Consider the following 14,029-nt stretch of genomic DNA (forward strand, 5'->3'; position numbering starts at 1 on the left):
ATGTGCAGTGTTGCTGTCATGTAAATTATTCCCTTGGTTCTTCTCACTTCACTTTGTATCTGTTCATACTGGTCTTCCAATTTTTCTCTGAAACCAAAGGAAGTTAAATTCTAACCAGAGTGAAAATGTGTATAAATAGACAATAGAAGATATGTACAAAATAGAAGAAAGGTAACTGTAGAGGGAAGGCACCATCAAAGAGGGGAACCTGAAAAGACCTCCTTCAGAAGCTGTTGCTTGAGCCAAATATTGAAGCAATCCAGGAATTTTAAGAAGTGGTAAATTTTAAAAATGCTAAGGTCTTTGAGGGCAGGAATAGTCTCTATTCAGCAAGACAATCCTGAAGCACTCATGATGAAAAATGTTATCTATCTCCAGAGAAAAAACTGACGGAATTTGAATGCAACCAAAGCATGCTATTTTTTACTTCTTTTCTTATTTAATTTAATTTTTAGTTTGAATTTTCTTTCACAAATGACTAATAGGGAAATGTTTTACATGATTGTTCATGTATAACCTATATCAGGTTGCTTACTGTCTGAGGGAGGCGTGGGAGGAAGGGAGAGAATTTGGACATAAAAATTTTAAAAAATAAATGTTAAAAATTATTTTTATATGTAATTGGGGAAAAACTAAAAATAAAATTTTAAAAAAAGTATTCCATGGACCAGGCTTGTGCCACGGAGTAGTGCTTGGGAAAAGAATAACTCTCTATTCTTGATGCCATATGTGGCTTTATTTTTCTTCAGGTCAAATGCAACGAACAACCGAACAGAGTGGAGATTTATGAGAAGACTGTGGAGGTGCTAGAACCAGAAGTCACCAAACTGATGAATTTTATGTACTTTCAGGTAAATACAGAAAAATAAGCCGGGGGAGTTAAGAGTATGCAGAAATTCTGGCAAGCCAACTATTCCTGTTGGACATGCTGATCCGAATTTAAGATGTGATGTTTGGCTGTTGAGAATATACATTAGTTACAGAGGACTTCACTTCTAAGTAGAACTCCAGGAAAGTGAGGAAATTAATACATGTACGTACACACATACATACATATGTACGTGCACATGTTCACACTCATATAGATATACACACATATGTATATCATATACACATGCATGCATACATACGTGCACATGCACACACATATAGTAGACACTTAGCTGTCTTTGCTTACCTGTTCAGAATAGGTCACTTTGTGCCTGCAAAGTCCTGTTTCTTGCATCTTCATTTGGAAGTTTCTTATTTCCTTCAGTGTAACTCATTGCTTTTTGTACAGTTCCTAATGGTACAAAATATGAATATCTTGCCACTTTTTTTCAGGTAGAGCACTTAAAAAGCCTTTTGTATTTTTTAATTGTAAATCTTTCACGTAGAAGGGACCAATCCTGATCATTTGTTTTAGATACTGTGTATTGCCTGGGGATTTTTATCACTGAGGTTCATCTCTGAAAGGCGGAAATTTTTGTAATAAGGTTATGGTTTTTTTTATGGCTTAGTACATAAAAAGTCAGTCTTGTAGCTACGTTATGTGCAGCTGACCCACAGGCTGGCTCTCTCTCTGTCTCTGTTCTCTGTCTCTCTCTTTGTATATATGTGTGTGTACATATATATATATATATATGTGCACACACACACATACATGTATACATATATATTTGGCCCCAGTCTTTCCCCTGAGCTTCAGTTTCACGTCACCACTAAACTGAATAACCTGGAGACGTTTCAAACAGAACTTATTTATCTCTTCCTTCAAATCTTCCAATTTTTGCTATTTCTGTTGAAGGCACCACCATTCTTCCACATTCCAAAGTTTGTAATCTTGGCACTAGCTGTTCCTCAGTAACCCCATCTGCTGGGATGCATTCCATCCTTATCTCTACTTCTTGGAAGCCTCAGTTTCCCTTCAAAACTCTGTTCAACACCACCTTTTACATCAAGCCTTTCCTGATGTCCCAGTTTTTAGTGCCATTTCCTCCAAAATTATCTTAGCACTTATTATCTATTGTGTGTGTATACGTGTGTGTATGCGTGTGTGTGCATGTGTGTGCACGTGTGCATGTGCGTGTGTGTGCATACACACATTTTTTCTTCCTGTGTGGAATATAAGCTTCCTGAAGGCAGGGACTGTTTTAGTTTTTTGTCTTTGTATTTCTAGCACTTAACATAGTGCCTGGTCTATAGTAGGTACTTAATAAATGCTTGTTAACTGATTCATTGTCCCTGAATAAATACTTATCAAATCGATTATGTAAAAACCATTTTTTCATCAATTTTCCTCCTCTTTACTATCTCCCTTTAGAGAAATGCTATTGAACGTTTCTGTGGGGAGGTGAGACGGTTGTGCCACGCAGAAAGGAGGAAAGACTTTGTATCTGAAGCATATTTAATCACCCTGGGCAAGTTCATCAACATGTTTGCTGTGCTGGATGAATTGAAAAATATGAAATGCAGCGTGAAAAATGATCACTCAGCATATAAACGGTGAGCACCAGCGACAGAAACCTGTGCTCACAAGACCGTGTCACGGTACAGATGTTCTACAGCCGTTGTTATGTCAGGGCAGTCATTTGGGCTGAGGTTCCTCTGTGTCTTGGTAAATATGACTACCAAGTCATATATACATCACACATTCTCTTAATCTCTCTCTCTATCTCTCTCTGTGTCTGTCTGTTTTTCTCTCTCTCTCTATCTCTGTTTCTCTGTTTCTCTCTCTCTCTGTACATTACATATCCATTTCTTTCCAAGTCAAACTTTGAATGTTGTCATCATCAACAGATATTTTTTGATCACATGCACACATGAAGCATGAAATTTATAGGGAAATAGAAAACGTATCCTGCCCAAGAGGAGCTGTATAATTAAGAAATCAGAAGCAGTATATGCTTCACAGAAAGGTGAGCTGCTGCTTTAGAAGTGTGACTAACAGTAGGCATTTGTGTCCTTCAATATCTCTAACCCTGGAAATAAGTTTTTTTCCATTTGTAACAGCTGACCTCAGGGCCTGCACACAGGCTACAAATCTTAGGAACTAAGCATCCTTTGAATATATGACATTATTAGCTGACAAGAAAATATATCATGTAGGGGGAAGAAGAGGGAGAGAATTCTGAACTAAAAACTGTCTTCTCTCTCTCTCTCTCTCTCTCTCTCTCTCACACACACACACACACACACACACACACACACACACACACTTTTAGAAGTTAGAAGTATGAAGTATAAATGCAGCATTTTGTATACTTATGAATGAGCCTATGTTCTCATGGACCATGATGTTAGAGATACCCTTGTTAGACCTCTAGATTTTAGACTGTGTGACATGAATATAGACTTATACCTTTAAAAGAAGTCCACAAAATTCATAGCCTTTTGGGGTTGGAGAAATACCTGAAGATCTTTTAATTATTTCCTATAGTCTTTCAAGCATTAAACTCTCAGAACAATATATTATGTAAATTTAATATTTTTTTTGTGAGCTTTTGTGAAATGCCTACTATGTGTACCATGGTTTTGTATAAAAAGCATTGGAATGGGTTAGGAAATTTGGGTTTTTAATCTTGGCTTTTGTGAAGTTACTTTACTTCTCTTCTTAGAGGCAGCTGGTGGTGTAGTGGATAGAGCACTGGGCCTGGAGTCAGGAAAACCTGAGTTCAAATCTAACTTCAAGACACTTACTACCTGTGTGACCTTGGACCAGTCATGTTACCTCACTTTGCCTCAGTTTCCTCATCTGTAAAATGGAAATAATAATAGCACCTATCTTGCAAGGCTATTTTGAAGATTGAAAGAGATAATATTTGTAAAAGCACTTAGCATAGTCGACATTATATAAGTTTTTATTCCTTCTTGTTCCCTTCTCAACTTCAGCATTTCCCTCTATAAAATTAGAGGGATACGGTGGAACGGGTGATGTTTAATATTCCTTTCAGTTTTTAAAGTCTGTGGCTCCCCAGCCAGTTGATTTTGAAATGTGACCCTGTCCATCAAATTGTTGGCAGCTATTATAATACTCCCATTCCCAAGAGCTATGGAACTTTCTGTGGGAAAGGGACTGTGACTGGAAACTGTCATCATTGTCATCACCTCTAACATAATTATTATCGTCGAAATCATGATCATTTTTGTCACAGCAACCCATGAAACAAAGAAAAATATAAAATCACCTCTAGCCCACTGTGGCTCACTTGTCTGGCAGTGCCTGAAGCTGGGAATGTTAGATTCATATGGTTTATAGAGAGCATATAAATATTAACTTTGTTGGTGGTGATACTATAAATGTGAGAACCTTGTCCAGTGACTGAGTGGATAGTCTAGAAATTGAATTATTTCAATCTTGAAATTATCAGTAGAAATAAAACTAGCAAGTGAAAGGAAGTTAGACATAAATGAAAGGTGGCTCCCAAAGCTTACTTTGGAAAAACAAAGGAGTTGGCAGAGTTGGTTTTATCATGTGTCGAAATACAACAGGAAACATCATTTCATGGGTCGTTTAGTTACTTTATGTGATGTGCTTATAATCATAATTTGCAAAAAGAATACTACGAAAATAGTTATAGCTTACAGGCGAACATATGCTGAAGAGGTAGAACTCATACGATGTTCCACATTGAATCAACTTCTCTACTTTGATAATTCCCTGACTTTGTTTCAAAGGTAGGCATAGGCAAAAATGGCAAAAAAATGCTGCAAAAATAGTTTAGTAGTAAGGGTTGAGAAGCCAAAGACAGACCACATTGGAGACTCAGAAGTATATATCATGGTTGTTATCTTCAATAAAATAAGTGGAGGTACTAGATATATTAGGTACTAAGTAACATCATAGAATATCAAGTTATGTTACATTTTAATAGACAGGAAATGACATTACTGATGTTGGGGATTTTTAAAATTTATTTTTAGTTTTCAACATTCATTTCCACAAGGTTTTGAATTCCAAATTTTCTCCCCATCTCTGTCCTCCCCCCACCCCAAAACACCTACATTCTGATTACCCCTTCCCCCAGTCTGCCCTCCCTTCTATCACACCCCTTCCTTCCCTTATTCCCATCTTCTCTCTTTTCTTGTAGGGCAAGATAGATTTCTATACTCCATTACCTGTATTTCTTATTTCCCAGTTGCATACAAAACAATTCTCAACATTCATTCCTAAAACTTTAAGTTCCAGCTTCTCTCCCTTCCTCCCTCCCTACCCATTCCCCACTGAGAAGGCAAGCAATTCAATATAGGCTGTATATGTGTAGTTTTGCAAAAGACTTCCATAATAGTCATGTTGTGAAAGGCTAACTATATTTCCCTCCATCCTATCCTACCCCCTATTTATTCTATTCTCTCTTTTGACCTTATCCCTCCCCTAAAGTGTTTACTTCTGATTACCCCCTCCTCTCATTTGCCCTCCCTTCTATCATACCACCCCCCATCCCACTTATCCCCTTGTCCCCTACTTTCCTATAGTATAAGATATATTTTCATACCAAATTGAATGTGCATGTTATTCCCTCCTCAAGCCAAATGTGATGGGAGTAAGCTTCACTTTTTCCCTCTCATCTCCCCACTTTTCCCCTCCATTGAAAAAGCTTTTTCTTGACTCTTTTATGAGAGATAATTTGCCCCATTCCATTTCTCCCTATCTTCTCCCAATATATTCCTTTCTCACCACTTAATTTTCTTTTTTTAAATATCATCCTTTCCTATTCAGCTCACCCTGTGCCCTCTGTCTGTCTATATATATCTATATATATCTATGTACATATCTATGTACATAGATATATATAGACAGATAGATAGATATGTGTATAATCCCTCCAACTCCCCAAATACTGAGAAAAAGTTTCAAGGGTTACAAATATTATCTTTCTATGTAGGAATGTAAACAGTTCAACTTTAGTAAGTCCCTTATGATTTCTCTTTTCCGTTTACCTCTTCATGCTTCTTTTGATTCTTCTGTTTGAAAGTCAAATTTTCTATTCAGCTCTGATCTTTTCATCAAGAATACTTGAAAGTCCTCTATTTCATTGCATGACCATTTTTTCCCCCAGCAATATTATACCCAGTTTTGCTGGATAGGTGATTCTTGGTTTTAATCCTAGTTCCTTTGACTTAAGGAATATCATATTCTAAGCTCTTCAATCCCTTAACATAGAAGCTGCTAGATCTTGTGTTATCCTGATTGTATTTCCATAACACTAGAATTATTTCTTCCTGGTTGCTTGCAATATTTTCTTCTTGACCTGGGAACTCTGGAATTTGGCTGCAATATTCCTGGGAATTTTCCTTTCAGAATCCTTTTCAGGAGGTAATTGGTGGATTCTTTCAATATTTATTTTATCCCTGGTTCTAGAATATCAGGGCAGTTTTTCTTGATAATTTCATGAAAGATGATGTCTAGACTCTTTTTTTGATCATGGCTTTCAGGTAGTCCCATAATTTTCAAATTGTCTCTCCTGGATCTATTTTCCAGGTCAGTTGTTTTTCCAATGAGATATTTCACCTTGTCTTCTATTTTTTCATTCTTTTGGTTTTGTTTTGTAATTTCTTGGTTTCTCATAAAGTCATTAGCTTTGATCTGCTCCATTCTAATTTTTAAAAAAATGTTTTCTTCAGTGAACTTTTTGAACCTCCTTTTCCTTTTGGCTAAGTCTTCTTTTTAAAGCATTCTTTTCCTTACTGGCTTTTTGGACCTCTTTTACCATTTGGGTTAGTCTATTTTTAAAGGTGTTTTCTTTAGCATTTTTTTGGGTCTCCTTTAGCAGGGTGTTGACTTGCTTTGATTTTCTTGCATCACTCTCATTTCTCTTTCCAATTTTTCCTTCACCTCTCTTACTTGATTCTCAAAATCTCTTTTGAGCTCTTCCATGGCCTGAGACCATTACATTTTTTTTTTGGAGATTTTGGATGCAGAAGCCTTGACTTTTAGGTCTTTCTCTGATGGTATGCATTGTTCCTCCTCATCCAAAAGAGTGGAAGAAAATACCTGTTCACCAAGAAAGTAACCTTCTATTTTTTTCCCCTTTTTTGGGCATTTTCCCAGCCAGTTACTTGACTTTTCAGTCCTTTGTCAAGAGCAGGATATACTCTAGGGACCTGTAAGTTCTCAGTTCCTCCACCGTGGCACAATCAAGGGAGAGGAGTTACTCCTCTTCTGGCCTGTACTTTGGTCTGGGAGCAACTACAAGCTTTTCTGCCCAAGATCTGCAAGTAGAATTCCCTCTCCAGAGCCTCCACCAGCTCCACCATAGCAGTGCTTTTCCTCACCCCAGGGCTGCCACTCAGGGCTGAAATCCAGATCAACTGCTTGATTCCCCCAGGGTCTTTAGGCTGAGGGCTCCAACAATGGATGCTGCCTCCACCTGGGTCTGGGCTAGACCCTGCTCTCTTTTCACCCAAGTGAAAGAGCTTTCTTACTAACCTTTGATGCTGTCTCGGTGTTTGTGGGTTGATAAATCTGGGAACAGTAGCTGCTGCCTGGGATTATGCACCCTGAAGCCTGCTCTGGTCCTGTCTGTGCTGTGGCATGTCCAAGGCTGCACTGCACTCTGCTCCGAGACCGGTACGATAGACCTTTTCTGTCGGCCTTCCAGGCTGCCTTGTGCTAGAAATCTCTTTTTCTCTGTTGTTTTATGACTTCTTCTGCTCTCGAATTTGTTTAGAGTCATTTTTTATAGGTATTTTATGTGCTGTGAGGGGAGAGCTTCTACAGGTCTGTCCTTCTACTCCGCCATCTTGGTTCCTCACCCTGTTGGGAATATTGTTAAACCAGTTGTCTATGTATAGTCACATTGCTGACCAGAAAATTAGAAAAACCAGTCAAAATGAAAAGAAGCTGGGGTGTCTATTTAAAACAACTCCAGTCTCATCAAAATAAGCTTATGGCACTAACACCGAAAAATGAGAGGTGCATAGTGAAAAGTATGATTTTGCATAAAAAAAGTTTAATTAATGCAAGTCAGTTATCATCATGAGACAGAGACTAAAAACTGCTTCAGTTAGCAAACACTTGGTCTGTTTGCAAAGCAGCGAAATGTGGTTACTAGCGGTAATGCTAGTTTAGACAATCTAAGAATTCAGTTCATGGTAAAGGATGGTGGAAGATGATGAGCTGTTGGAGCAGTTGGAAGAAAAACAAGGAAAGGAAAACTTGTCATGAGATACCATTCCAAATGTATTTAAGGCTGCACAGCAAACCAGCAAAAAAAAAAAAAAGGAAAAAGCTCTCAAATGTGTTAAATTTTATAACAACTTTTTTTCATTATTAAGGGCAATGGAGCCAAAGTCCTCGATGTATTTTTTGAGAAAGTGGAGATGGCATTGGAGGAAGCAATGATGAAAAAGGCATCTGGGCTAGACTTTATGTCTACAGAGAAGACAACCCAGTTTTTAACTTGTTGATTGTAAGAGTATCTGAAGGAGGAGAAGGTAGCTGAGATCTTAAAAAAGATCTCGGACTTTATTTTTATGCCCACAGGGAAATTCAGTGACATCAGCGACCACCTATCTATCTACCTGTCTATGCCTGTATGGTTTTTTTCTATTCATAGAAAATCATTATTTTATTTACTTTATCTACACACTCATTGAACATGTTCTTGATGACTGAGAAAGGAATAGGTAGGTTTTAACATATGATAGCATGTAATAGGTAGGGTACAGTGTCCAACATATCTTTATAAATTATATTTTATAATTTTTTAAATTAGCAAAAATCTGCCTTTTCTCCTACTCACCCCACCCTCTTACCTATCTGTCTACCAGCACCACCACTGAGAACAAGAGAAAGAAAAAGCTAATGTTAAAAACATCTTATAGTCGAGCACAACAAATTTCCTCATTAGCCATCTCCAATTCTGCACTCCTCAGGCCTTCTCACCTTTCTGTCTGGAGGGGGATAGCATATTTCATCATTAGTCCTCTAGAATCACAGTTGATTACATTGATCAGAATTTCCTAATTCTTTCAGAGTTATTTGTCTTTACTGTACAATGGACTGCATCTTTACCATCACAGTTGACTATTAATTGTGTCAGTTAAGTGAAAGATGTAGAGAACACAAGAGCCCACCGTACTTATTTTTATTGACTTCTTAAAAAACAATGTTTGGTAAATACAAAAACTCTACAGGCTCTCCTTCAACAAGGTGGCTTCTGTTTATGTGTCAGAATTATACAAGAGTCCTTGAATACCATGACAACAGTGATAGCCTTATTCATTGAACAACTCTCTGGTTATTAATATCATGCAAGACTAAGACAGGCAGACATACTCTTGCCAAGGACATTCACTATTGTTATTTCAGTGAGAGAAATTGCCTATAGAAGATAAGATCCTCCCAAGGTTCCTAATAACTGTAATAGACAGTTGACCTTGTGTTGGATCGCATCAAGCTGTAGAATGTTACAAAGCCTCCAGAATAAGATCCTTGATCATTCAGTAGAGTTTGACCCATTTAGAGCAAATTCAGTGGACTTCAGAATGCTTGTTGTTCAGATGGTAACATACAGGTGGATGGACAATCCTATAGCTCACCTTATCAATTGGTATAGCTTAGAAAGACACTGTTAAATGAACAGTGCACTGGATTTTCTCTGGGAAATCAAGTTGTTGGTTTTTTTTTAATGAGTTAGAATTTCTCCCTAAGACTAGGCCCCCCCTTCTTTTCTTAAATGCAGATGTTCTATGGTGATTGTTACATGACTGGGAGTTGAGGAACCTATAACAGCTGAAGAATTGAGATTGAGGATGACTCAGAGGGATGATGAAATAAAGTGGCTACACGAAGATTTTTTTTAACTAGTACATATTCAGCAGGTTTAAGGGACATCATCAAAGAAATGTATAAATAAAAAAAGATGGTCTCCTTATATCCCAAGATGTGATGAGGGCTAACTAGTAGAGAGCATGTGCTCAGTGGTGTCCTGTTAATGGCAAAGGAATGCAGAGGAGGCTTCCAGCATTTTGAGCGTGCTCCCTTTGATGAACTGATACAGGAGAACCACAAAGGATAGGCAGGTCGTAAAACATACCTGTTAGGGGGAGTGCTCAGATCACTGAAATCTTTGATTCGTTGGAACAATAATAGCTGGCATCATTTTCTTATTTGTTGTCACCAAAACAGTTTTTGAGGAAATTGAGCATCAGTGAAATTGTGACTCACCCAGGGTCCCACACAGCTAGTCAGTGGTAGAAATGGGGTTTGATTACATAGTATTCCTGATTGCAAGTCCAGCATTCTTTCTGCTACAACATATTGTCATGACCCTTTCCTTCTACCATCAGTACTCACCAATACCAACTCACTCTTTGATGTAAATCTCTTCTCCCTGGTGAAGTAAAAAATAGGCATCTACTTTAAAAGCTTGGGGACCACCAGGATTTATTTTTGGTCAGCTTTAGTTCTTTTTTTATAGGTAATCATACTTTGGGGAGTAGAGAGAAGAGACTTTACACATAGAAGAATCATGGAGAAAATTGTGAGAAATAACCTATAAACAAGAAATGTCATTTCTTTGAGAGGATGCACTTTTATTGGGGAACTAGGAGGTGCAGTGGATAGAATGTTGGACTGGGAGTCAGGAAGACTCATCTTCCTTAGCTCAAATCTGGTCTCAGACACATACTAGCTAGGCAAGGCAGTTAACCCTGTTGGCCTCAGTTTCTTATATATAAAATGAGCTTTAGAAAGAAATGGCAAAGCACTCCAGGATCTTCGCCAAGAAAATCCCAGATGGGGTCATGAAGAGTCAGGCATGACTGAAAATATCTGAACAATACCACTTTTACTGGGTTTGGTATTCTCTTCCCTGTGTCTTGCTGGATTGAAGAAAATCCACCTTGTAGCCAGACTTCTGGTGATGAGCATCTTCTCACTGAGCCAGGCTGGTCCTTGAAAGTTAGACATCTGAACACTGGACCCATGTTTTATCCTTTTCCAACTTGATGGGACCTTGCAAAGCCTGCCCTCTGCTGGGATAGCCTTTGAGAACCCAGGATTACCTCAAATCAAAGGATCAACAGCCATTTGTGGATCATTGGCTATGTATCAAACACTATTTATGCCTTGGGTTGTAGAGGAAACAACTAAATGTTGTCTGCCCTCAGGGAGCTTACAGTCTATTGGCATCAGAGTAGAACTTTTGTGTAGGAGACAAGAGATAGAGCAAATTTGAAATGGGGAGAAGAGGGATTTCTTGCCATGTCAGTTAGTCCATGAAGGCTTTCAGTTGTGTAGAGATGCACTCAAGTTAGCTAGCCATCATGGTTCAGGACAAATAGGATTTGCCTGTGATGATGGAGGACAGGATGAAGGGTCAGTAACATTAATAGGTGGAATTTCATTAGAATATTTAAGCATAAGCCAGTTAAGAGCTTTGACAGATGGTAGTTTAGTGTAGTCAGAAGGAGCACTGAATTTCTAATTAGAGGGCTCACTTGGACTCTTGGCTTGCCTGCTTGCTACTTGCATGCTCCTGGGCAAATACCTTGATTTCTCTGACTCCTCATATATAAACAGGAGGTGGCAGATCTAGATTGCGTAAAAGGTTCCTTCCTACTCTTAAGTTCTGTGAGTTATTGACAAGGAAATACAGCACCTCACTGAATGAGCCTGGGAGGGAATCATCCTTAGTTTTGGAAAGGGGTTCATAATCTTTTTTGTTTCATGGATCCCTTTGGCGGTTCTGGTGAAGTCTATGGACCTTTTCTCAGAATATTATATATTTTTAAAAATATGTTCATTTTATTTATTTTTAATGTTCTACAATCACTACCATAAAACTTAGATTTTTTACCCCCTACCTACTTCCCACCACCCCCCTCCTTCCCCAAGACGGCATACAATTCTTTATAGGATCTACACGTACATTCCTATTGAATATATTTTCATTATAGTCATGCTGTGTAGAAGAACTAAAAAAAATGGGAGAAATCATATAACAAACCATAATACATACACACACACACAGACACACACACACACACACAAATGATCTGCTACATTCTACCATTGAATTCCATAGTTCTTTCTCTGGATGTGGAAGGCACCTTGCCTTAGCATACCATTGGGAATTTTTTTTTTTACGTCCTTGCATTGCTATGAAGATCCAAGTCTACCAGAAAAAACTCTCGCACACTGTGGTTGTTGCTATGCACAAAGTTCTCCTGGTTCTGCTCCTTTCCCTCAGCATCAGATCATATAAGTCCTTCCAGGCCTGTCTGAAGTCTTCCTGTTCAGCATTTCTTATGGCTCAATAGTACTCCATTACATTCATAGACCATAATTTATTCAGCCATTCCAGCATATTATTTTTAAGTGCATAAAGAACAAGACATACTTTTTTTTTAAACTTTAAAAATTTACTTATTTATTTTTAGTTTACAGCATTCAGTTCCACAAGCTTTTGAGTTCCAGATTTTCTCTCTCTTCCCCTTCCTCAAGATGGTGTGCAGTCTGATATAGGCTCTTCATATACATTCACATTAAATACATTTTCACATCGGTCATGTTGCAAAGAAGAATTAGAACAAATGGAAGGAACCACAAGAAAGAAGAAACAACAAAACAAAACAAGAGAGAAAACAGTGTGCTTCGATCTGCATTCAGATACCGTAATTCTTGAGAAAGATGGATGTGAATAGCATTTTCCATTACTAACCTTTTGAAGTTGAAAGACATAGAATTTAAAAGGAAACCAATTCTGTTGAAATGCAGTTATCAGAACTGTTTTTTTGGAAAATTAGTTCATGAACTCTAGTTTAAGAGCCTTTGATTTAGGAGAAGAGATTATTTAGCAGAGGAGAAGCTTAAGTGAATGTCAGTCAGTGGGATGTGTCTGTAATCCAGTTTTCCATGGATAATTGTGTTGTGATTAAATTGTCATCTTCCTTTAACTTATGCATATCTAGTTTTAAAATATTCAGATAGAATCGTATTGTCTTCTTGGAAATAACCTCCTTCCCCTTTTTTTTCTTTCAAAGAGCTGCTCAGTTTTTGCGTAAAATGGCTGACCCACAGTCCATCCAAGAGTCCCAGAACCTCTCCATGTTCTTGGCCAACCACAACAAGATTACTCAAGTAAGCTTCCACCATCACTGTTGAGTCAAGCACAGTTACATCTGCGTGCACAGATGCTGCGTCAGTCTATGGCTGATGGGTTGGCTGGTGGGCGGAATCAGTGGGCGAAAACGTTCTCATCTTTTTGTATTCCAGTCTCTACAGCAACAGCTCGAGGTGATTGCTGGTTATGAAGAGCTCCTTGCAGACATTGTAAATTTGTGCGTGGACTACTATGAGAATAAAATGTACTTGACACCCAGTGAGAAACACATGCTTCTCAAAGTAAGTTGCGTGGGTGTGATTGCTGCTAGCCTTAGACGGTGGTGAGGGAACAGTGTGTGTTCTCCCCAAATCACAGAGCAGGAGTCATTTTGACAAACACCTTTCTTTCTTCTTGTGCTCATTTTTGAGTTTATAAAGGCATTTTCCTCCCTCTACCTAGCAGGCACAGTACAAGTTCATGACAAATTTTTGATTTGTATTGCACAAATTAGAAGCCGTGGGTTGTAATTATAACTGTTTTAGAAGAAAATGTGCTTTTGAGTGATGAGATGAATGGATCAGATGCCATGCAAGATTGAGTATGACTCATTTCTGTAAAATAGGTTTTGTCAGAGTGCTTTTGTAGTAAGACTCCATTTGTTAATCATCTTTTAGGGTCCTTCTCAGGGGTGATGTCTCAAGTAGCAGTACATAAGGGATAAATGACTTTCTTGGGGCCACATCACTAGGAAGTTTCAGGCACCGGTCATTACTGACTTCAGGTCCAGCATTTGCACAGTGCTTCTCTTAGACAGAGTCCTAAATTGAAGTAACATTTTGTTTAAATTGGACTGTTGGTAAAGAAATATAGTAATTGCATATATTTTGTCTAGTGGTATACTAAACTACCTTGTATCCATATTTTATGTTTTCTGTGGACTTGTCTTCCCCCTTAGAATGTAAGCTCCTTAAAGATGGGGATAGTTCACATTTGTCTTT

At 38.1% G+C, this 14,029-nt stretch overlaps 1 protein-coding gene across 4 annotated transcripts in view; it reads left to right on the plus strand.

The window, feature by feature from the left end:
* The window catches only part of CYFIP1 (cytoplasmic FMR1 interacting protein 1), a 179,358-nt gene that overhangs the window by 62,002 nt on the left and 103,327 nt on the right, over positions 1 to 14,029 (plus strand). For all 4 annotated transcript variants that reach the window (XM_072614557.1, XM_072614556.1, XM_072614555.1 and 1 more), the window contains 4 exons: positions 750 to 851; positions 2,303 to 2,484; positions 12,970 to 13,066; positions 13,202 to 13,330. In XM_072614557.1, coding sequence (XP_072470658.1) covers positions 750 to 851; positions 2,303 to 2,484; positions 12,970 to 13,066; positions 13,202 to 13,330 — 510 coding nt within the window. The remainder of the gene's footprint in view (positions 1 to 749; positions 852 to 2,302; positions 2,485 to 12,969; positions 13,067 to 13,201; positions 13,331 to 14,029) is intronic.

This window comes from Notamacropus eugenii, chromosome 5 (genome assembly GCF_028372415.1).
Source record: "Notamacropus eugenii isolate mMacEug1 chromosome 5, mMacEug1.pri_v2, whole genome shotgun sequence".
In the NCBI taxonomy this organism is placed as follows: domain Eukaryota; kingdom Metazoa; phylum Chordata; class Mammalia; order Diprotodontia; family Macropodidae; genus Notamacropus; species Notamacropus eugenii.